The sequence below is a fragment of the Setaria viridis genome, chromosome 4, assembly GCF_005286985.2.
Source record: "Setaria viridis chromosome 4, Setaria_viridis_v4.0, whole genome shotgun sequence".
NCBI classification, from domain to species: Eukaryota; Viridiplantae; Streptophyta; class Magnoliopsida; order Poales; family Poaceae; genus Setaria; species Setaria viridis.
In genome coordinates, this window is record NC_048266.2 from 5434398 (window position 1) to 5457436 (window position 23039).

The 23039-nt window shown below is 45.3% G+C and overlaps 3 protein-coding genes and 1 pseudogene across 6 annotated transcripts; 2 read left to right on the top strand and 2 right to left on the bottom strand.

Annotated features, from left to right (window-relative positions):
* Positions 1-1572: 1572 nt before the first annotated feature.
* LOC117851519 (proteasome subunit beta type-5-B) lies at positions 1573-5751 on the top strand. 3 transcript variants are annotated; one of them, XM_072293063.1, is made up of 5 exons: positions 1573-3540; positions 3694-3797; positions 3896-3984; positions 5035-5147; positions 5253-5751. In XM_072293063.1, the coding sequence occupies exons 2-5, from the start codon at positions 3745-3747 to the stop codon at positions 5301-5303; spliced, it is 306 nt and encodes a 101-aa protein (XP_072149164.1). In that variant the 5' UTR covers positions 1573-3540; positions 3694-3744; the 3' UTR covers positions 5304-5751. The 3 variants fall into 3 exon arrangements, with proteins under 3 accessions (XP_072149164.1, XP_034589236.1, XP_034589237.1); XM_034733345.2 differs by having other exon boundaries at positions 1574-2269; XM_034733346.2 differs by lacking the exon at positions 5035-5147 and having other exon boundaries at positions 1584-2269.
* Positions 5752-8805: 3054 nt separating this feature from the next.
* Positions 8806-11838, top strand: LOC117852526 (uncharacterized). Its single transcript, XM_034734641.2, has one exon. It carries the CDS (start codon positions 9494-9496, stop codon positions 11597-11599), a length of 2106 nt encoding a protein of 701 aa, XP_034590532.2. The 5' UTR covers positions 8806-9493; the 3' UTR covers positions 11600-11838.
* A 2422-nt stretch (positions 11839-14260) lies between these two features.
* On the bottom strand, positions 14261-17787 carry LOC117852527 (transcription elongation factor 1 homolog). Of its 2 annotated transcripts, none has more exons than XM_034734644.2 (5): positions 17628-17787; positions 16548-16679; positions 16400-16470; positions 14718-14739; positions 14261-14612 (listed from the first exon to the last, which is right to left on the bottom strand). In XM_034734644.2, the coding sequence occupies exons 2-5, from the start codon at positions 16658-16660 to the stop codon at positions 14549-14551; spliced, it is 270 nt and encodes an 89-aa protein (XP_034590535.1). In that variant the 5' UTR covers positions 16661-16679; positions 17628-17787; the 3' UTR covers positions 14261-14548. The 2 variants fall into 2 exon arrangements, with proteins under 2 accessions (XP_034590535.1, XP_034590536.1); XM_034734645.2 differs by having other exon boundaries at positions 16548-16675; positions 17628-17784.
* A 3205-nt stretch (positions 17788-20992) lies between these two features.
* On the bottom strand, positions 20993-22788 carry LOC117853360 (uncharacterized; annotated as a pseudogene).
* Between the last annotated feature and the right edge of the window lie 251 nt (positions 22789-23039).

The following is a 23039-nucleotide window of genomic DNA, read 5'->3' on the forward strand; positions in this document are numbered from 1 at the left end:
CTGTACCCTAGGTACCGAATAGCGGATATATATATATATATATCTATATATATATATATATATATATATATATATATATATGGATTTGATGAAGAACATCATACAACAAATATATTGTAGAACATTGTAAAACTTGACTTATGTTAATGTTCAAGTTGGATGCTAAAATGATTTAATTTTTTAAAAATGAGAAAATGAGAAATTATTGCACTTTCAAACATGGTTTACTCCGCATTGTATGACACACCACCTAAAAATATTCTTTAGATATCGTAGAACAATTATATTGTAAAGTATGTTTATACACTATTCAACAAATATATTGTTTAGCATGCTCCCTAGTATTGCAGTTTATCACGTTGGCCCCGGTGGTTGGAAGAAGCTTTCTGGAGATGATGTAGGGGAGCTGCACTACCACTACTATCCGGTTCAGAAAACACCGGTTGAACAGGAAATGACCGACGCACCTACTGCTTATGCTTAAACCCGGAACACCCGAGTGGAGGCGCATGTATCCACGGAACCGTGAATTGTCGAAGCGCCTTGTTTATGAACTTTCATGTTTGTCTCACAATGTTAGATCACTTTTGTGTTCTGTTGATGTTTGAGCTGACTTTGCGCAACTATTAAATTCTTGACCTGATATAGATGTTTTCTTTGAGGTTTCGTTTGTGCCCCTCTGTGACCCCCGGTCTGTGATGTGTTTGCTGCGGCTGTTTATAATCAGGTCTCGTGTACCAAAGCACATCCACAGTACAATTTCACAAAGTAGGCGGCAGATAGCAATAGCGATGCCTGATGCTCAGTCTCTCAAGAGGAATTCTTTCCATTGGAGAATTTGGAACAGTTTCTGAACACACTGGTTGGGTTGAAGTGCTGTTGAAGTGGACTTTTCGCGAGTAAATGGTGCTTCGATTGAGCCATACGCCCGCCGTCCGTGGAGGCCATCTTGGAGAAGCCGCACCGCAGCAGCTCCATGACGACCACGAGCATGCCCGAACCGACCTTCCCTGTTCCGGCGCACAAGACAAGCAGGACAGCGCGGAGGGCACAGCCGCGGGCCGTGGCACTAGGCCGTGAAGAATACCACTACGAATTCCTGTGTGCAAAGCTCCAAGCTCCATTGTTTCGCTCCTTCGCTCCGCCGGGTGCCAGATTCGCGGGATGATCTGGAGACTGGCGGCGCTCCATCAGCGACGGCGTAGACATTGTGGAAATGCCGGAGAGGACCACGGCGAGGTCTCCGTGAGTCCGTCCGCGACGAAGAGGCGGAGGGAGGCCGCCGGAGCAAAGAGCCGCCCGGGTAATGGAGGGCTAATCTGTAAATGTTGCTACGGAAATAGGGGTGTATATGTAAAATATTGAATCGCGATTAATAGGGGTGTATATGTAAAATATTGGATCGCGATTATTAATCGCGATCCAAACTAGGGGTGTATTTGTAAACAATCGGATCGCGATTATTAATCGCGATCCAAATAGGGGTGTATTTATAAAGTATTGGATCGCGATTAATAGTCGCAATCCGAATTAGGTGCTAAAATGAAAAGTTCCGGACCACGAGTTTTGAATTAGGCCCCTCTCCGCTTTCTTCCCGTCGACACGATCACACGGCGGCGGAGCTACGGCGATCTGCAGCCACTGAACAGGAAGCTGAAGCGAGAAGAGGCATTCGCAGTTGTCGATGAATGCCCGTCTTCGAGCTGCGCCCCTTGTGTGGTGGGTGTTGCCGGCGGGCGGGTTCTCGCACGGCCCGCGCCGGGCTGAACGCTGCGCGTTCTCGTACACGGCGGTCGAGCCATCGGCGCTAGTTGCAGGCGTGCGCCGTCTGAACAGAAAGCATTGCAAAGTCGCTAGTTGCCACTGCAGCAATCGAACCATCACCTCACCGCCGCCTGCTCACGCGCCTCTTCCAATCCAATCAGTCTGCAATGCCGCACAGCCGCGGCCCGCCCCGTCTCTCTCCGGGCGACCGCGGACTTCGCATCGCCGAGAAGGGAGGTCCTCTGCCTCCACTTCCTCTGGCGCCGCGGCCTTCCCACCCTCCTCAAGACCAATAAGCGCAAGCGCCGCCGCCGCCGAGCCCCCAGGATACAGGACAAGCGGAGGACGCCCAAGCACATGGCCACCACCGCGGCGACGCCGGCTCGGCTGGACGTGGAGGCGACAGATTTGGATGGTCAGCCTCGCGGATCTGATCCCGCTTGACGTCCTCTTCACCGCATGGCTCGCAGTCTACAAGGGATCATCAATCATGCTGCATTGGCCGGTAAATCAGCCCTGCATTACCTTATCCCATTGTGTTGCTCTTCCAAAAGTGGCACCTCTACCTGAATGCGCGTCTGTGATTCTTAGTGTAAATTTCAGCCATTGAGTTGCTCTGTTGGAGACTCAGGATTGTTGCATTCTCTTCAGAGCAACACCTGGATTGCTATCGTATTGATAGGATTTTAGGTGATCCAAATGGACACCTAAATTTGTCACATATTGCAGCCATCGAGTTGCTCTGTTGGAAGGTGAAATTGCGGAATTTGAAGTTTTGCCTCCGGTTAGGGCTGCGTAGCTTTTAGTTAGTGGGATTGGAAATTTTTTTGATTTTTATGCGGGATTCATAGTAGTGTGATGCGCAATTTGGTCCGGAAAGTTCAGATCTTTATGCAGAATTTGAAGGTTTTGTCTTGCAGGTTAGGGTTGCATGGCTTTTAGTTCGTGGAATTGGGGAAAATTGCGACTTCTGTGCGAGATTTGTGGTATCAGCTGGGTATGGATGGTTTCATACCCCGTCTAAATTGCTTATGGCTCTAATCTCAAACAAACAGAGCCGGGTATTCAGAACTCAGCTTAGGCTCTAATAGAGAATGACATAACATGGCTTTAGCATCTTTGAGTAAGCTATCCAGAATTGCTGATCATGTGCTCTGTCTGTTTAGTGGTAGGAAGAGAAGTACTAGCAATGTAATAGTATTTGTGCAGTTGTTGGGATCATTTAATGAGAACATAATCAAGGGTAGACATGAACTGGGATTTTGGTGGAAAGAGTTTACGGTTGCTTAGATTTACCAATTGGGTTCAAGTATGTTTCTCTGATATCCTAATCATGTGATGGATTGAATGCATTGATGAAGCTCCAATTTTTACCAATTAGTGTTTGTTGCAGTTTGGAGAAAGACAATCTGGGCTCTTCTAGTTCAGGAAATTTTGTATTGATGTTCATTATGTGATATCAGATCGTATGTTGTTTTGTATGATCTCACATTTCTTTTTTATGCAGCCTCACAAACTGTGAGGAAAATTATTGAAATAAATCCCTACATGCTGGGGACAATGGCTGGAGGCTCTGCTGAGTGCCAGTTTTGGCATAGGCACCTTGGAAATTATATTTCTTCCTTGTAATATTATATTTCTTGATTGCACCTTTGCCGACTGAGGCTAATATAAATTCTCATTTTCTGTGCCGTCTCCATGAGCTTTTGAACAAGCGAAGGATCTTTATTGCTGGTGCTTCCGAACTGTTGGCCAATATCCTTTATTTGTATCGTGGTATGGGACTGTCAATTGGTACAATGATTGCTGGTTGGGATGAGAAGATGAGTTGTTGATTTTGGTTATACCTTCAGTTTCTCTAAGCTGCATGAATATGCTTAATGACTCTTCCCTTTTTCTTGACCTTTAATGATTCTTCTCTTGATCCAGGGTCCTGGCTTGTACTATGTTGACAGTGAGGGTGCAAAGCTAGTGGGAAACATGTTCTCTGTTGGCTCTGGTTCCCTCTATGCTTATGGTATCTTGGACGAAGGGTAGGTTCCTTGTAAGATCTGACGTGTTGCTTTGTTGTGTTCTCTTCCTTTGAGTTGAATGTTTGCCTCCACCGTTCAGTTACCTGTTACCGTTTCAGCATGTCAGTCGAGGAAGCTGGTGAGTTAGCACGACAGGCTATTTATGGGGCAACATTCTGTGATGCAGCAACTGGTGGTTGTGCTAGCGGTATGTTTTAGTCTACTTTGTGGTGTTTATTTTCGTTTGGGAAAACTTCTATTTTCACCCTCCAACTATCCCAAAAGTCTTATTTTCAACCTACAACTACAAACCCGGGTATCCAGGACCATCCAACTGTCAAAACCGGACATATTTGGCCCTTGGGTGGTTTCAAGGGTGGTTTTGCATTTTCTAAAAATTTAAAAAGTTTTGGTTCAATAAAAAAATTCATAACTAATTAATTGCAAATTAGAAAAATATGGAATCGGTACCAAAATTTTTCTAAAAGTATAGGCTATTTGTTGGTACTCTATTTGGAGTTATTTGCATCTCATTTGTTACTATTCCTAGAATTTTATTGATTATAATAAAATACAAGGAAAATGAACAAATAATATTCAAATGATGCCAAATAGAGCACCAACAAATACTTTACATTTTTAGAAACATTTTGGTACCAATTTGATATTTTTCAGATTTTAAATGAATTAGTTGTGAATTTTTCGATTAAACTTAAACTTTTTAAATTTCTAGAAAATGCAAAACCACCCTTGAAACCACCCAAAGGGCCAAATCTGCCCGGTTTTGACAGTTGAATGGCATTTCCTATCCGGTTTCGTAGTTCTAGGTTGAAAATCAGACTTTTACAATAGTTGGAGGGTGAAAATAGGACTTTTTTCTTTTCGTTTTATGGTATATTTTGTCACCATAGTTTATCTGGCTAGTGACGTTAGATATTTCTCTTTTTTCTATTTTGCCAGTAATGAAAATAAACATTTTGAGAATACGAGCATATCACCAAGATGTTATTGCGATATTAGCCCATTGGATCTTATGTTGCATCTAACCTATATAGATCAATACTGAATCCGGTTATACTCTGTCTACCACATTGTTATGTTTTCTGGTTATGATTTGAACATGTTTACTTCTCTTGCTATGGTTCATCGGAAAAAAAAACTTACTAGCTTCTCCGAGCGAGAAGCTTCAGTTCCCTTGTAATTTCTATTGCGCTTGAGCGCCTTTTGTATTTGTCTTTTGTTGGAATGGTAATTTCAGTTGTAGAAATGGCCATCGTAGCTAACCTGAAGCTGTCTTGGTGGGGTTATGCTGCTGCTTTTGTTCTCAGCCCCCCTTCTGGCATTGTCTTGTTATATGCTGCGTTGACTGTGGTAATGGCATATTGGCATGTCAATTGATTTATTTTCAAATGGCATTTATTGTGATCTTTGTAAATCTGGGTGGGCTGTGGCTGACATTACTTGTTTGAATTGCAGTTTATCACGTTGGCCTCAATGGTTGGAAGAAGCTTTCTGGAGATGATTTAGGGGAGCTGCACTACCACTACTATCCGGTTCAGAAAACACCGGTTGAACAGGAAATGACCGACGCACCTACTGCTTATGCTTAAACCCGGAACACCCGAGTGGAGGCGCATGTATCACATGCATCCAGGGAACCGTGGCGCCTTGTTTATGAACTTGGACATGTTAAGTGGAAGGAAAGTGCCTGCTGCACTGTGATTGAATTAAAGTGCCGTTGAACTGGACTTTTCGCGATTCAAAGTTTCAAACTGTGCTTCGATAGAGCTGCAGCACTTTGTTCTTTTGCTATGCAATCGAATAGTTTCCTCCCCTGGAATTAAAAAAATAACCTTACAGCTGCTTTTATAATAAATTCCATGCTTCTTCACTTCTTCTCGAAATGTTAATGACCAAAATTTAGGGACACTTGAGGAGTCTAATGATTGCGAGCCGGACGCAGATTGCGTGACAATGCTGCATGCCTTTGCGCTTTTTTTTTCACGTGTGACAATGTTAAGGCCAGTCTCAAATTCTCAATGGAGTTTCATAGAGAGTTCTATGGGCATTAATTTTTATGCCACATCAGTAATTTTTCTAACTTTACAGTAAGTCTCAGTGCATGGTTTCATTGCACTGTTACCGAGAATGCCATGTCAGCTTTTCACTGAAATGAAACTATCACTCTCAGTGCATAGTTTTATCGCACAGTTTTATAGACAAGCTATAACATTTAAATCCTACATGTTGTGATCAAATGTGTTATGGGAAGAAACGAAAAGTTCTCAATGGAAGTTTCATCGGTTTCGTGAGCCATGAAACTCTTTTCTTCTCTTCCCTCATTAAAACCTTACCATGTCAGCAAATATGCTGACGTGTACAATAATTTATTAACATGAAACCCCCATAGCACCTCCCTGAGACTGGCCTAAGAGAGAGAGTCATCATATAAAAGAGGAGTTTTATTCCAATAACAGTCTTGGCTCAGTTACCTAGTTTACAGTCTTGGTAACTGTACAATAAAACTGTGCACTCAAACTGGCCTAATGACCAAAGTAGCATTGCACGAACACATAAACAAACACTACCTAGCGCCGCCGTGCCCTGGTAGGTTGGATGGTAAAACTAGTGCTTTGTCTATGTGGATTTCTATCCTGAATGACTGGAATGGCAACTAGATGGTGGATGGTGGGTGAATATGAGCCTAAAATGTCCTCATTGAAAATCGTAGTCTATAATCCAAAATCAACAACAATGCCCTCTCTTCTAGCGAGATGAAGACCGCATAGCCATAAAGAAGCCAATGTAACTAGAAATCACGCTAGGGAGCAATATCATGAAGCGCGAAAGCAAGTATCAAAAGAAAGCGAACACAAAGATGTCAAAAACCCCGGTTGAGCCAGCCTGGTTTGATTAAACTGAGATGGAAGCCGAATGAATTAGGTTAAACTCTCTTTTCTCAAGAAGACAAATTCGGTTGAACCAGAATGGGACCTTTGTCAAAAAAACCCTGATTGAGCCTGCTAGGATTGATTAAATCAAGATGGAAGTCGGATGAACCAAGTTGAGCTCTCTGTTTCTTAAGAAGACAAATCCAGTTGAACCATAATGGAACCCAGTTGAACCAGGTTAAGCTCTCTGGTTTCTATGAAGATAGACTCGGTTTCTAGAACGATAGACTCAGTTGAAGCAAGATGAAACCTGGTTGAATCAAGTTGAGCTCTGTGGTTCCCAAGAAGACATACTCGGTTGAATCAAGGATGGAACCCGATTGAACCAGGTTGCCCAAAAAACAGCCTGCCCTCAAAATCGATCAAACAAACTACAAATCTCATGAAATTTGAATTTTAAGCTCAAACAATATGATGAATCACTCCACAAAAGATCTCCTAAAAATACCTTGTCACCAGGTTAAATATCTTTGGAAGGTACAAATGTGAAGAAATCAAGAACAACCTCCTCCAGAACTGAAACTTTGAAATCAATCAAATGAGGTACAAATGCCATGAAATTTTAGCCACAACATCACATCATTATTGTGAGTTTTTGCCCCAAAAGTATCATTAAAGATATCAATACTTCACCTTGAGTTCCGCGGATTTGAACAAGAACCCTAAGAAAGGGGAATTTCGAATAAAATCCAAATTCGAGTAGATAGGGTGCAAAATCAAGTTGGGGATCATCCTAGGGATGCTCTCACATCTCTAGCAACCTTTTGTCCCAAATCACAGCCAAAGCGAAGAATGAAAACTCCAAAAAAATAGCTCCAAAAATAAAGAGGAAAAAAAATAAAATTCAAATTTGGAGAGAAGAAAATACTTCAGCTTGAAATTGATCTTTGGATTACATCAATATATCCGATTACAAGCCACCTCTCTTCTTGACAAAATCTCTCTCACACACAAATGAGAAAGACCTCCCCAACCCTTGGTGTCCACAACTATCCACAACAATATATATAAGTGCTGGACAAATGACCAAAACACCCTCACATTAATAAGCACACAACCCAAACCCCCCTTCCGCCTCGGTCCAAGCTTTCTCGGAGCATCAGGTGGACTCGACGTTTTCACGACTTTGCTTCGCCTTTATGCAAACTTCATGATGGTGTCATACATCTTCCGACTCATTACCGCCTGATTTTGAGGCTGAAACTAGCAAATCAGCCAACTCCCGATTTTGAGGCCTAAATTGGCAAACCCGCCAACGCCCAATTTTGAGAACTAAATGGGCAAACCCTTTTGCACACCCTGCAAGGCATGACTAACCATCGGTTTTAAGACCAAATTGGTCAAAACCCTTGCACATGCCACAAGTCATGACTGACTACTAATTTTGAGGCTAAAGTGGTCAAAACCCTCCCGCACGTCGCGCACAGCGTGGCTGAATAATGTTGACATGTATTTTCCTTCTCCTTCTACCAAGGTCCCAACACCTTCAAGTGTCTTGCACTCCTACACACAGGTAGCCTACTCAAACTTTTCATCGCCATCCTCCTTGACTTGACCGATGCTGACTTCATGAGCCTCATCTTCACTTTCCATGTGAGCGATGAGGATTGCACATGACTCCATTCAAATCGAAGGATGGCTCTTCTTGTCCTTCTCTACCATATGGTACTTCGCACCCAAGCTGGAGCTTGCTCTTCACCGTTGTCGGTAGTCATGCCGCATCCAATACATGCACATCCAAGCTAAGAGATATAACACACAAGATACATTTTAAACAAACACACCACAATGGAACACACACAACAACACCTCCGTTTAGGCATTAGATAATCAAAGCACATATGAAATATGGACTCAATCAAAACAAAAACCTCCAATAAATCATCTAGTCAATTATTCGTCACATTGTAAACCAAGGCATATCTCAACTTGATCTTCTCATATCTTCTTCACGAAAGTCAAAACCTATCTTCTTCTCTAACAAGCGAAATCCTCCATTTTTTGCGGTGGACATTGGGTCCTGGCAGGTTGCAGCATCAATTAGAGCTGTGAGAGGGTAGGAACAACATCAATTTGAGTTTGTGGTGGTCGATTTGGAGGGGAGCAACGCTGACTTTAGACTTACAAAGGGAAAGGCGTCAATTCTCGACCAGGAAAGCTCAGTTTCAACCTCAAAAGTGCTCGATTGGGAAGGGGGTGTTGCTTCATTCTAGTAAGGTTACCAAATGTGCCTGTCAACTCCGGCCCTGCCATGGCAGACTCGACGCACGACACGATCCGCCGTGCCGCTACGCAACCCCGCGACTACTGCTTGTTCGCGAGGACGGTGGCATCCAGAAGGTGCCACCCAAGTCCTCGTTGGTGCCATCGTTCCACAGTTTGCTATCATCCAAGCTCGCAATCCTCATTGACCCCTACAGTATCTTATCATCAGGACACATGTCTCGAAAAGACGATGAAGTCTCGCTGGTTGTGGTGGTCACGACAACCGCAAAGGAGTAGACAATAGGGGGGCAAGCATGATCTTGCGGTGCTCGAAACATGTCTCCTCGCTTGATCCCCCTTACGCTTTGAACGAGTCAGTGGGCAGTGGGCAGCGGCATCATTCCCCATCTCCTTCCTGCTCCCGATCGGCTTTCTCAGAGCAGTGGGCAGCGGCAGGCGGTAAGCGCAGTGGGCGATGCCTGGAAAGCCTTGAGGCCCTTGACCCGCCCGCGCCGCCGCCTTCGCGTCCACCACCGCCGTTGCTGGCGCCGGCTGAAGAGTATGGCTGCCGCCCATACCGCCGCCGTCGCGCGACAAGCGGCGGCGGCGTCAGCGTCAGCGGCATGTTGCATCCAATACACCGTCCACCACGCGCACCTTGCGGCTCTCCTCAACCCTTCCCCGCGTTCGCCTCCGCTTCCGCTCCCCCTCCGCCGCCGCCACCTCCCGCTCTCGCTCCCCGCTGCCTCCCGCCTCGCCGCGTCCTTCCCACCGCTCCCGCTCCTCGTCTCCTTCCTCCGCGCGCTCCGCCTCCTTCAATCCCCGCCGCCGCGCCCCTTCGACGCGCTCATCAGGTCCTACGCCTCGCTTCCCTCCCGTGCCTCCCTCGCCGCTGCGGCGCTCGCATTCGCCAGGTCGGCCGGGTACGCCCCCTCCGTGCTCACCTACAACGCCGTCCTCCTCGCGCTCTCCGACGCCTCCCTCCCCTCAGCGCGGCGCTTCCTCGATTCCATGCATCGCGACGGCGTGGCGCCCAACGTGTACACATACAACATCCTCGTCCGCGCGCTGTGCGGGCGCGGACACCGGGAGGAGGCGCTCAACATCGTGCGCGACATGCGTGGATCGGGGTGCACGCCCAATGCCGTGACTTACAACACGCTCGTCTCAGCGTTCTGCAGAGACGGGGAAGTGGATGACGCTGAGAGGCTGGTCCGCATGATGCGGGAGGGCGGCGTGATGCCGAACCTGGTGACCTTTAACTCGATGGTGAATGGACTGTGCAAAGCTGGGAGGATGCAGGACGCACGCACGGTGTTCGATGAAATGGTCAGGGAGGGGCTGGCGCCAGATGGGGTCAGTTACAACATCTTAGTGGCTGGGTATTGCAAGAAGGGGTGCTTGCAGGAGGCATTCTCTGTTTTTTCGGATATGTTGCAGAAAGGAGTCTCGCCGGATGTGGTGACATTTACATCACTGATTCATGCGATGTGCAGGGCTGGGAACTTGGAGCGGGCAGTGGCGTTGTTGAAGCAGATGAGGGAGAGGGGCATCCGGATGAATGAGATCACTTTCACAGCCCTGATTGATGGATTCTGCAAGAAGGGGTTCTTGGACGACGCATTGCTTGCAGTGAGGGAGATGAGGGAATGTGGGATACGGCCTTCACTTGTGTGTTACAATGCGCTTATAAATGGCTATTGCATTGTTGGAAGAATGGATGAGGCAAGAGAATTAGTATGTGAAATGGAGGCTAAAGGAGTGAAGCCTGACGTTGTGACATACAGTACGATTCTCAGTGCGTACTGTAAGAGTGGCGATACAGATTCAGCGTTCCAAGTGAACCAAAAAATGCTTGAAAAGGGTGTGCTTCCAGATACAATCACCTACTCATCACTCATAAGGGGTCTTTGTGAGGAGAAAAGACTAAATGATGCGCATGTGCTCTTTGAAAATATGATTAAACTCAGCCTAATACCTGATGAATTTACCTATACATCACTTATTGATGGCCACTGCAAGGAGGGGAATGTGGAGAAGGCTCTTTCTCTGCACGATGAGATGATAAAGATAGGAGTTCTTCCTGATGTTGTGACGTACAGTGTGCTTATTAATGGCCTTAGTAAATCAGCACGTACTAAGGAAGCTCAACGGTTGCTCTTCAAATTGTATCATGAAGATCCAGTTCCAGCAAATATTAAATACGATGCCCTGCTGCATTGTTGTAGAAAAGCTGAGTTCAAGAGTGTGTTGGCTCTCTTGAAGGGATTTTGCATGAAAGGTTTAATGGATGAAGCTGATAAAGTGTATCAATCCATGTTGGACAGAAACTGGAAGCTTGACGGGTCTGTATACAGTGTGCTTATTCATGGGCATTGCAGGGGAGGAAATGTGATGAAGGCTCTCAGCCTCCATAAACAAATGTTGCAGTGTGGTTTTGCTCCAAATTCAACAAGCACAATTTCCTTGATTAGAGGTCTACTTGAAAAGGGGATGATTGTGAAAGCAGATCAGGTGACTCAACAGTTGTTGAGCTGCTGTTCTCTAGTAGATTCAGAAGCATCAAAGGCTCTCGTTAACCTCAACTTGAAGGAAGGTAATGTGGATGCTGTGGTAGATGTTCTGCATGACATGGCAAGGGATGGACTGCTTCCAAGTCCAAGATGAGGGTGATTCAGGGATTACCCTATACTGGAAACCTGATGGTCATGTTTGGAACACTTTATTATCTCACGAGTCTATGACTCACAGAGCATTAGGATCAGTGTTCTGTGGTAGGATATGCTCTGCTACTCTGCCATGAGCCCATGATCGTGATGCGCTCCATATGGAAGGGCTGAAAGGAGTTTTTTTTTTGCCTCATGGTGCATGATTATGTGAAGTGAGCAACCGTCTCATCTCATCAACATTTCTGCTCCTAACAAGTGAATTAAATTTAGGTTCTTAATAAATACTTGATTTGGTTCTAGCATCTTGCAGTATTTAAATTAGAGAAGAAGGTACTACTTTTTGGTGTTGGATCATTTGTTGTCTCTGTTTTAGATACGAAAAGATCACAATATATAGTTTGCCAACTTATTAGAGCTTCCTGGTGATCTGATCTTTACTTAACACACATTTGTCCCAGCTTTTATGAGCATTTTTTGTATAAACAAAAAACAGTTATGAATGCTCTGCATCTCTAAAAAAGTATTTACGATGCTGAAGTTAGGTTCCACTATATTAATATGAAAAACTCAGTTGCAGAAACAACAAAAATATAACGTCTTTGAAAAATTAAGCCTGATTAAAACGGTGTAACTAACTAAAATAATTTATAAACAGACAATGTTGTCCTTTTAATGCCTTTCAGTCAACAATAAGTGACTTTCTGTGGACCACCATTTGATTAGTTTTGAAAATTGTTAATAGTAACAGGTTCATCTTACTAATTATCCTTGTGCCTTCTAACTAATTATCCTTCTAAGATACATTATATGCCTTGTGCTTTCAGTATCCTGTCTTTTTCCCCCTTAGAGGCTAAAAAGAAATAGCATGTCTCCTTGTATATTTGACAGGTGAGGAGCATGTGGCTAATCCTCTGGAGTGCTGCAAATCTCTCAGGTTTGACAGTTCCTAATGGCACCACTGTGGTTCCCACAATCAACCGTACAATGAGAGGGCTATGACACTTTAATAGTTGCTGCTGAGTATATCCTCAGGTGGGTTAGTATGTAGCCCTCTTTCATGTCCTAGCTTCATTTTCCTGGATCGATAAATTTAGTTGGGCAGTCCATTGGGTTAGAGAAATATGCTAATCCTTTCTGACAGCTAATCTTAGGAACTTGAGCTATAACAAATCAGTTTTTGAAATCATTGATACTCAGTTATTTTGTGAAGGAAACATGGTAGTTCTGTCCTTCCTAACATATGACGCCACGGAACGTACTTATAGTGTAGTTAGCTGTTCCTGCAGGATTGTCAGAACCAGGGTCTTTACACCCATGGGTGAAAATGTTGATGGAAATTCCCGACCGACCGAGCTTTGTTTCTGGGAAAATGATTTCGTTTCCGATCGTTTCCGATTCTACCTAAACATAAAACTTGGTATTTCTAATCGCTTTCACCTCTACATTGCATTTCTCACATAATAGTTGATTTAGAAAATATGGTAAATTTCCGATCGGCCGAGCTTCGTTTCCGATAATGTGATTTCGTTTCCAATTGTTTCCGATCGTTTACACCCCTCAAAAATTGTCTGGTTTGAAGACTTCAGATTTGAAATCTTAGTGGTATAATTAAGAGAACATGTGAATTAAAGCGGTAACCATTCTGAAGTCAAGGCCTGGCCAGTTCTGGTTTCTCAGCTGATTCCTGGTTTTTGTTACGTTGGTCAGGCTCCATTAATTAATGGTTAATGGGCCTAGCAGTTGAAATCTCCAGAGAAACATTAAATGATATGATGTTTCTACAATTATACTGGCATAGTTTTGCTTAAGGTGAAGTATTAGTGCAGCTTAAGTTTTTAATGAGTTATTGTACTTATGCAGCTTCCTAAAGGCACACATGAGGTGGTCAAATTGGTTACCCCTGACCCTGAGGAGCTTGCCCTAACGATGCAGAAGGCTTATGTCTCTGTAAGTATTCAATCACAGTAACATGCTGATTTTATTTATGAAGTTATGTTGCTGATAGCTTGGCATCTATCTCCAGGTCAAAGAGATGGCAGGGTTTGTTTATAATCCGTTGGGTGGAGAGTGGTCCCTGTCAGATGATATCATTGTGAACTATATTGCTTTTAGCATCAAGAAAAGCGAAACACCGTCAACAAGATTTATCATAGTTGGAGGAAAAGAATTTACCTTGAATTGACGTGCATCTTTCTAAGAAGACAAGCATCTCACTTGAATACTACTGCGGATGCAACCAAAGTGCAAAAGAGAATGTTTTCCCTATCGTTTTTTTCTCGCCACGTACACGGGAAGCATGGAGTAGCACTGTGAGTGTGATGAAACTCCATTGAGAAGTTGACGAATAAACGAGTGACCACCGCTAGCATGTAGATGTAACTGTGAGGAAGCTCCAAAATTCATAGCTAATTCACAGAAAACTGCTGTTACAACAAATTGCTCAAGTCCTGTTATAACATATAAGAGGTTGAATGTCGGATGTTGGTATATATTAAGTTTTTTATAACTAATAAAGCTTTTGATACAGATTACATATTGTAATCATGAAAATGATCCTTAGCGTGAACGGAGGGGTTCACATAATTCAATTACCGAGAAAGTTGCGGTCATTTCGTGCGGTGCAATTCGCATCGCTCTTTTGCTGGAACTGAAATATATATAGTTTAAAACACACGACTGTACTCACAGAAAACCACCGTTACATCATCTTGGATAGTCACTAGTTCCATAGGCACAAACACAACCATCTATAAGGTTGGCATACACGCATTTTTAGTATTTTTAGTGAGTTTATTAAGTGCTAGACAAACTGATACTGCCTAATGGCGTATCAAACAGCCAATACACCCTTATGGCGTCATTTCAAGCTATGGCTGACTATGGCATTCGAGAATGCCAGTACATTACACAGTTGCAAGTAACCGTTTCATCCGCATGGGGGCAAAGCTCACGCATCATCATCACCTTCCACAGTGTTGACACGCTCACACTCATCAATCCATTCACTATATCTGTGTGAGAGAGAAAAAATCAGCTAAGTTCCAGTTGAGGATAAAAATGACGAATTTGATTACTAAGTTGCAAAATATAAGAATTATCTGATGGGATTGACTTACATATCAATAGGCTCAGTGAGTGCTGCAAGAAAAGAGATCAGACAATTAGTACAAACATGAAGAAATGCTGCTTAACAACAGTTAACTTCTACTATCCAATCTATTATCTAGGCATGGTTTTCCATTCAGGTTTACTTTTGATGAATTCAGTTGGGATGCTTTACAGCTTGCATAATCAGTATTATAACCGAACCGGTTGGTTCTTCGGTCTTTTCCAAAATTCAGTTAGTAAAAAACGTGAACCGATCGGTTCCTTCAAATTCTTGGAACCGAGAACTTCGGTCTCGGTTAGTTTGGTTCGGTCTTCGGTTCCGACCAAATGAACCGAGTCACCAGGGAACGCATAAAAAATCGCAAGATGTAGAGTTGCCTAAAATTCCGGAAAAGATCCAAATTGAATTAAAAAGGCACAAACAGCATGTAATAGGATTACAGGAGTAAGAAATTCCAATGCATAGAAAACCAATCGATCCAAGCATGGACCACACGGGAACAATCAGATGAAGCAAAAGACGATTCTTCCTATTTGTATACTTCTAGTCCTAGATTGGAGAGAGCATGCACAAGACAAAAGCTGCAGGTATTTCAAGGATGGGGACCCGCAGGCCGCACAACGCCGCTAAGTACGCTCAGCTCCAACCGCATCGCAGACAGCCTCGACCACCTCCGCGACGCCACAGGGGACGAGCGCGCCGTCGCCTTAGAGACCACGTGCTGGCCTGCTGCCTGAGCCGCGACCTCTCCTTCCGCCTAGAGATGGAGCGTCGGGTGGGGAATGGGAGGGAGTGGCGCGAGGATGGGAAGCGGCGCGAGGATGGGGAACGGGAGGGAGGAAGCAGCGTGAATCGCGAGGGTGGGGAGAGAAGGGAGCGGCGTGAGTCCACGAGGGTGGGGAATGGGAGGTAGCAGCGCGAGGGTGGGGTCATGGGGACTGGGGAATCGGGAGGGGGGACCGGAACTGAGGTGTGTTATATAGTTAGGGTTTGGTACATGGGCTAATGGGCCGGCCTAGGCTGAAATTGTGCTGGGCTGCTGGTTCGGTTATTCGGTTTTTCTCAGTTAACCGAGGGTGAGAACCGAATAGACCGAGGTTAGTTCGGTTAGTATGAACTAGGAACCGAACTGGTAACCGATCTTTTCGGTTTCGGTTAATTCGGTTCGGTTCTCGGTTAATCAGTTCGGTTTTCGGTCATTTATGCCCAGCCCTAGTCTTGCATAATCAATCATATCATGGTCAAGTCTGAGTTAGGTCTTGCATAGATGAAACAGATACAAATTTATCATGACCAATCTATTATCTATGCATGGTTTTCTGTTCAGGTTTACTTTTGGTGAAATCAGTGGGACGCTTTACAGCTTGCATAATCAGTCATATCATGGTCAAGTCTTGCATAATCAATCATATCATGGTCAAATCTGAGTTAGGTCTTGCATAAATGAAACAGATACAAGTTTACAAAATGAAATGAAAATGGCTATGCTACTTATAAGTAAGCTATATTCTATTTCCAGGAGTCACGAAAATTTTTGCATTGCCATGGTCATCAGCCCAATAATAAGAAACAAATTCATGAGTTACTTGATATCAATTTTTCTTGTTTGAACTTTCTAGATGCAAAGTAGTACACATAACAGCTAAATTAGGGGAAAGTAGTGCAGTTGTATATATAGTTTTGACATACCATTAACAGTGGTGCTGAAGTTCTCCTGACAGATTCTACAAGAAGCCTCGCCAATCAGATTCTTCATGTCGCTGGACAAGTGAGAAACCGAGTCAAAATTCTGAATGCATTACCAAATCCGGTATCAACAAATGGAAACTATACTCACATACGGCACTCAACACTGCTCCCATGATTGCAGAATGGGCAGGAAAAGACAGTGTCGAGCTTGTCCATCCGCTTCTTAGGAGGTGGCTTAGCAGCTGACTTTCTCTTCCCCATGTTTCAACTTCTTGTCTTCCTTCAAATCAAACAAAAAAACAGTGATTAAGTCTCCTAAACAACGATATGTGCAGTTTCTAGATGTAACATAGCTACAAGAAACAAATACTTGCAGCAGATATCCAACGTAAACTATGTATTGTGCAAGAGATATTACCCATTGACCTAATACATTTCAACAGATCTTCGGCCAACTCAAAAGGTTATGCAAAGTAAAGATATATAGAAGCTACTCCCTCCGTCCCAAATTGCTATTCAGTTTGACTTTTCTAGATTCATAACTTTTGCTATGCATGTATAGATAAGTAGCAAAAGCTATGTACCTAGAAAAGCCAAACGAATAGTAATTTGGGACGGAGGGAGTACCGAATAACCCATAAGAATACAATACATAGCTAAGACCAAGTGATCAGGGAATTCTAATGCACACCCGATATTCATTGAGAACCTGCGTTTCAGCACAACCTAAAAATAAGATATCATATTTGACCAACTCTTACAATTCAATCATCGGCATCTTTCAATCGCGAAAAAAATGTAGTAATGATTCATCTACAACCTGTTTGGGCACAAGAATTTAAAACAGAAATTAGGAACATATTCTTGTTTTTTTAGGCTTATTTATCTGAATCAAATAGATAGGCTTAGAAAAACTAGCTCTTCATTCCTGATCTCTCTATCCTGATACCATGTAGGACTCGATTTTCCGTTCTGGTGATGGATATGGAGAAAGGCGGTTTTGAGACTAACCCTAGCCATCCTACTCATTTCCACCTCACCCTCCGCAATCAACAAGAACGGGGCCAATCAAACAAAAATTCGCAACGAATCGGCGCGAGGGCCGTGCGGGGCGCCTCCGCTCCGACATCGGCGGAACGCCGCCGATCCGAATCGGCGCGAGGGTCGGGCGGGGCGCCGCGGCCCCGAATCGTCGCGAGGGACGGCAGGAGCGGGGAGATGGGCGTACCTGCTTGCGAGCGGACAACTCCGGGGAGGCGCGGGAGGGGCGGTCGTCGGTGCCGTCGCCGGGTGAGAGCTCGAGGGAGGGGCCTCCTGGAAGTGGGAGGCGTGTGGGGATCGCTCGGGGACCTGAAATCTCTCGAGAGGAAGGAGAGAGACGATTGGAGTTGCCCTTATAACGGAAAGGGGTGCGGGCAACGCGGGGTTTGGGTTGGCAGCTCACTGACGGCTGGGTCCCACCGAGTCCTTGGCCTTTACCGCTTGAGGCGCACGCCGAACCGGACGCCGCCCGCGCCGCCGCCTCCGCCTCCACCACCGCCGCCGTTGGCTGGCGCCGGCTGAAGAGTATGGCGGCCGCCCGTACCGCCGCTGCTGCGCGACAAGCGGCGGCGGCGTCAGCGTCAGCGGCGCAGGCATGTTGCGTCGTAAACGCCGTCCACCACGCACACCTCGCGGCTCTCCTCAACCCTTCCCCGCGTTCGCCTCCGCTTCCGCTCCCCCTCCGCCGCCGCTACCTCCCGCTCTCGCTCCGCGCTGCCTCCGGCTGGTGCGCATGATGTGGGAGGGAGGCGTGACGCCGAACCTGGTGACCTTCAACTCTTTGGTGAATGGACTTTGCAAACCCGGGAGGATGCAGGACGCACGCAAGGTGTTCGATGAAATAGTCAGGGAGGGGTTGGTCTATGTGTTTTATACCCGGCAACCTACCGAGCGGTATCCTAAGGGAGTAGATTGATTACTGGTGGATCGCTAGATCTGAAACTTGAATGTAAAAGCGAGGATATAAGATACAGATTTATACAGATTCAGGCCGCCAGAATAGTATAATACCCTATGTTTGGGGTGTTGTATATTGCGCCCTGCGCTTGAATATTATTTGGTATTGAGGATTTGATTCTCTGTTGTGGTTCTATGAGGTCTTGGCCTACCGATCTAGAAACACCCGTCCTCCTTTATATACTCTAGGGGTAAGATTACGAGAAGAAGTCCTAGTGGGATTATAAGGTACGAGTCCTAAAAGGATTACAAGTAGGATTACAAGGCACGAGTCCTAGGGGAATTCTAGTAAAAGTTCGTCTTCTTTCTTTCTTGTAGGTACCGAGGATCTATCCCGACAGTTGGTGCCAGATGGGATCAGTTACCGTACCTTGTTGGTGGCTGGGTATTTCAAGGAGATGTGCTTGCGGGGGCATTCTCTGTTTTTCAGGAGATGATCCAGAAAAGGGTCTTAACAGATGTGGTGACATTTACCTCGCTCATCCATGCGATGTGCAGGGCGAACTTGGGGCGGGCAATGGCATTGATGAAGCAGATGAGAGAGGGGGGCATCCGAATGAATGAGACAGCGCTAATCGACGGGTTCTGCAAGAAAGGGTTCTTGGATGATGCATTGCTTATAATGAAGGAGATGAGGGGATGTGGAGAGAAGGCTCTTTCTCTGCACGATGAGATGATAAAGATAGGGGTCCTCCCTGATGTTGTGACATACAATGTGCTTATTAATGGACTTAATAATCAGCACGTACTAAGGAGGCTCAACGGTTGCTTTTCAAGTTTTATCATGAAGATCCAGTTCCAGCAAATATTAAATACGATGCCCTGATGCATTGTTGTAGAAAAGCTGAGTTCAAGAGTGTGTTGGGTCTCTTGGAAGGATTTTGCATGGAAGGTTTAATGGATGAAGCTGATACAGTGTATCAATCCATGTTGGAAACTGGAAGCTTGACGGGTCTGTGTACAGTGCGCTTATCCATGCGCTTTGCAGGGGAGGAAATGTTATGAAGGCCCTTAGCTTCCATAAACAAACGTTTCAGCGTGGTTTTGCTCCAAATCCAACAACCACGATTTCTTTGACGAGGGGTCTATTTGAAAAGGGGATGATTGTGGAAGCAGGTCAGGTAACTCAGCAGTTTTTGAACTGTTGTTCCCTAGCAGCTGTAGAAGCATCAAAGTCTCTCATTGACCTCAACTTGAAGGAAGGTAATCTGGTAATGTGAATGCCGTGGTAGATGTTCTGCATAACATGGCAAGGGATGGACTGCTTCCAAGTTCAAGACGAGGGTGATTTCAGGGGCCGCCCTATACTGGAAACCTGATGGTCATGTTTGGAACACTTTATTATCTCATGGATCATAACTCTCAGAGCATTAGGATCAGTGTTCTGTGGTAGGATATGGCCTGCTACTCAACCATGAGTCGGGACGTGCTCCATATGGAAGGGCTGAAAGAAGTTTTTTTGCCTCTTGCTGCATGATAATGTGAAGTGAGCAACCATATCTCATCTCTTGAACTTTTCTGCTCCTAACAAGTGAATTGAATTTTTGTTCTTGATAATTACTTGATTTGGTACTAAGCATATTGCAGTATTTAACATAAGAGAAGAAGATATTACTTTTTGGTGTTGGATCATTTATTGCTTTTGTTTTAGACACTGAAAGACACAATATATAGTTTGCCAACTTACTAGAGCTTCCTGGCGGTGTAATCTTTATTTAAAACACATTTATCTCAGCCGGTATGAGCCTTTTTTGTATAAGTAAAAATCAGTTATGGATATGTTACATGTCTAAAAATGTATTTACATTGGCGAAATTAGATTCCACTATGTTAACATGAAAAACTCAGTTGCGGAATCACGTTACATTTTTGGAAAATTAAGACTATATGAGACGGTGTAACTAACTAAAATAATTCAGTGGCCTTTTAATGCCTTTTGGTGAACAGTAAGTGACATTCCTGTGGACCACCAGTTGATTAGCTTTGAAATTGTTAATAGTAACAGGTTTATCTTACTTCTTTGCAATTATTAATTTCATGATAGAGCAGAAGACACTGCCTCGTGCCTTCTAACTAATTACCCTTTTAACATACATTTATATGCCTTTTGCTGCCAGTGTCCTGTATTTTTTCCCCCTCGCAGAGGCCAAAACGAAATCGCACGTCTCCTTATATTCTTCAGGTTATTCTGTTTGTATCATATCTTATCATGTTAAAGCTGACAACACAGGAAAAATGATTCTCTGAAAATTGGTTCTCCTAATTTTGTGTTTCACATGTTTGGTTTTAGGTAAATCACCTTATTTTCATACAGCAAGTTAAGTGTTTTATCTTCTGCAGGATGAACAGTTTGATGTCCAAAATGGCAAAAACAGTTCAGAAGTGCAGGAAAAACCAAAACATATATCCACGAAGAGGCTATTTGGAGAAAAAGAAACACACAGCAGAACAATTATGGATCTTATCTGCCATTAGGAGCAAAGCCATATCATCAAACTGGAGTTGTTGTTATTATCTCGCTTCCACTTGGAGGATTAATATTTAAACGAGATTGAGAAATTCATCATGAGAAATGAGCATGAAGAAATTGGAACATCAATGGCAATTGAACTATACAGGCAGTTAGCACTTATCAGGTACACATGCCTAACTCTTTGGAGATGGATATAACTTATTTCAGTGTTTTCAACATGCCAACTATTTCATCTGTGTACCTGTAGCAAGTTGGGCATTAGCTCTTTCTTACATAAGCAGAAACCTTTGGCTCCAGCTGAACTCTTCTCGTTTTTCTCAGTCGCATCAAATTGTATAGTGGCAGATTTCAGCTAGCTAGCCTTTCAATGTTCTCTATGTTCCTCAGCACCTCCGCCTCCCTGTCGGCGATCTCCTTGGCCTCCTCCTTGGTGAACGGTGGTGGCAGCGTGCATGGGCTGAAACCAGTGAAGTGGCTCTCCATGGAGTCCATCATGCACTCCCGGTGCAGGCCCCGGGTGGGGCAGACGATGGACTCGCTGCAGATCTCAACGACCTTCTTCGGTACCGTGGGCTTATACCGGAGCAGCTTGGCGTACTCGGTGAGTAGGTGGAGCATGTAGTCTTAGACGTAGTCCATGCTCATCTCCTCCCTCACGAACCGGCTGCCCTGCTCACCGATGAGCTGCGCCTGGACCGGGTGCTTGTTGCCCCAGTCGACGGCAACCTAGATGGACTTGCACATGTGGTCCCGGTTGATGGGCCAGTAGTGCTTGCCGGCGACGAGTCCCCTGGACAGGTTGTCCTGGAATGGCGTGGCGACGAACAGCACCGGTGAGTCGCACGCCAGGATGTACTTCTCGCTCACTGACCATGCATTCCCTTCTATGTAAATTTTGTACCTGCATCCATTGACAAGTTATCAGAACCACACCATGCAACCATATCTTCGATTAAACACGATAATTTCCCAGAATTTCAGTATAATTTGGGGAAAAGAAAGAGTCAATTCCCGTGTTCGTACATCAGTATCTCTCTCTTTTTTTTACCGTACCCATACCTGTATAAGCATTGCTTAGGTATGCTGGAACCTTTGAAGCCATTTCGGATGGCATGCTTCCAGTCCTACAACAAGGTAAGAAAAGGTAAATTCACTCCGCCGATTTAGATTGCTCAGTGGCAGCTTCTCTTTGAGCACCTGGGTGAAGAGGCGGGCGTTCCATTCTTGGTCATTGGAGACATTGCATCTCATGAGTTCGTGGCGTATGCGGTACACGTGGGGCTTGGCCTTCCAGTACGCGTAGGGCTGCCTGCCTGCCTCTCCGGCCACTGCACGCGCTCGCTCTCCCGCCTCACCTCCTCCAGCATCTGTGACCACGGCCGGATGTTCTTCTCCGGCCATCCCCAGAAGACCAGCCCGGGAACACGATGTCCAGCGTCGACGCGTCATTGCAGTACAGGAACACGGGCGGCGCCTCGGCCGGTGCCGGGAAGTCGGCGGCGTGCACCCGGGGCGGTCGTCGCAGGCGAACATGATGTCCAGGTCGGGAACGCGGACGGGGTAGCGGCGGAGCAGCTGCAGGGATGCCCCACTGCGTGAACACGTCCCGCGTCTGGTGCGCCCGCCGGTACTTCTCCACGTACGCGCGCCCGCCCACCACCACCAGCCGGAAGTTGGCGTGCCGCCGCGCGCGCTCCACCGACGCCCGCGTGATCCCCGCGCCGCGCCATGGCCGCAGGTCGTCGTGGATGTAGCGGAAGTAGTCCGGGCACGGCGGCGCCGGGCCACTGGTGGGCGGCGGCGTTGTCGGTGAAGGCGGCGGCGCTGTCGGCGTTCCAGGGCACGTGAGCCGCCGCGGCGACGTCACGTTACCGCAGAATGGGATTGATGCGACGGGCGCGGCGCCGATGTTGATCATGTCTATCGGAGACGACTGGGGGCATGCGTGCAATAGTGAGCTTTACGTTACCACTATGGCTTTCCCATCCCCTTTTTACTCGTGCAGGATTCTTAATAAGTTCTAAACGGATCATTAGCCTAGATTAACACAGCGTACTTGACTTGAAATTGCAATAGTGAGCTTGAGCGCTATAGCTACTCATGCGAAACTAACATGAATTAAAAAAAAAGAATGCATTCATCTTTAATTTATCCTTACCACGTCGAGGT

What these genes read in the sequence shown, in the direction of transcription:
- LOC117851519 (XM_034733345.2), top strand. Translation starts at nt 1,685, where the DNA reads ATGAATGCCCGTCTTCGAGCTGCGCCCCTTGTGTGGTGGGTGTTGCCG. An exon ending in CAATCATGCTGCATTGGCCG is followed by an intron (nt 2,270 to 3,693) that starts GTAAATCAGCCC and finishes CTCTTGATCCAG; the next exon opens with GGTCCTGGCTTGTACTATGT. An exon ending in TATGGTATCTTGGACGAAGG is followed by an intron (nt 3,798 to 3,895) that starts GTAGGTTCCTTG and finishes TTACCGTTTCAG; the next exon opens with CATGTCAGTCGAGGAAGCTG.
- LOC117852526 (XM_034734641.2), top strand. Translation starts at nt 9,494, where the DNA reads ATGGCTGCCGCCCATACCGCCGCCGTCGCGCGACAAGCGGCGGCGGCG.
- LOC117852527 (XM_034734644.2), bottom strand. Translation starts at nt 16,660, where the DNA reads ATGGGGAAGAGAAAGTCAGCTGCTAAGCCACCTCCTAAGAAGCGGATG. An exon ending in CTTCAGCACCACTGTTAATG is followed by an intron (nt 14,740 to 16,399) that starts GTATGTCAAAAC and finishes CTTTTCTTGCAG; the next exon opens with CACTCACTGAGCCTATTGAT. An exon ending in CTCACTGAGCCTATTGATAT is followed by an intron (nt 14,613 to 14,717) that starts GTAAGTCAATCC and finishes TCTCTCACACAG; the next exon opens with ATATAGTGAATGGATTGATG.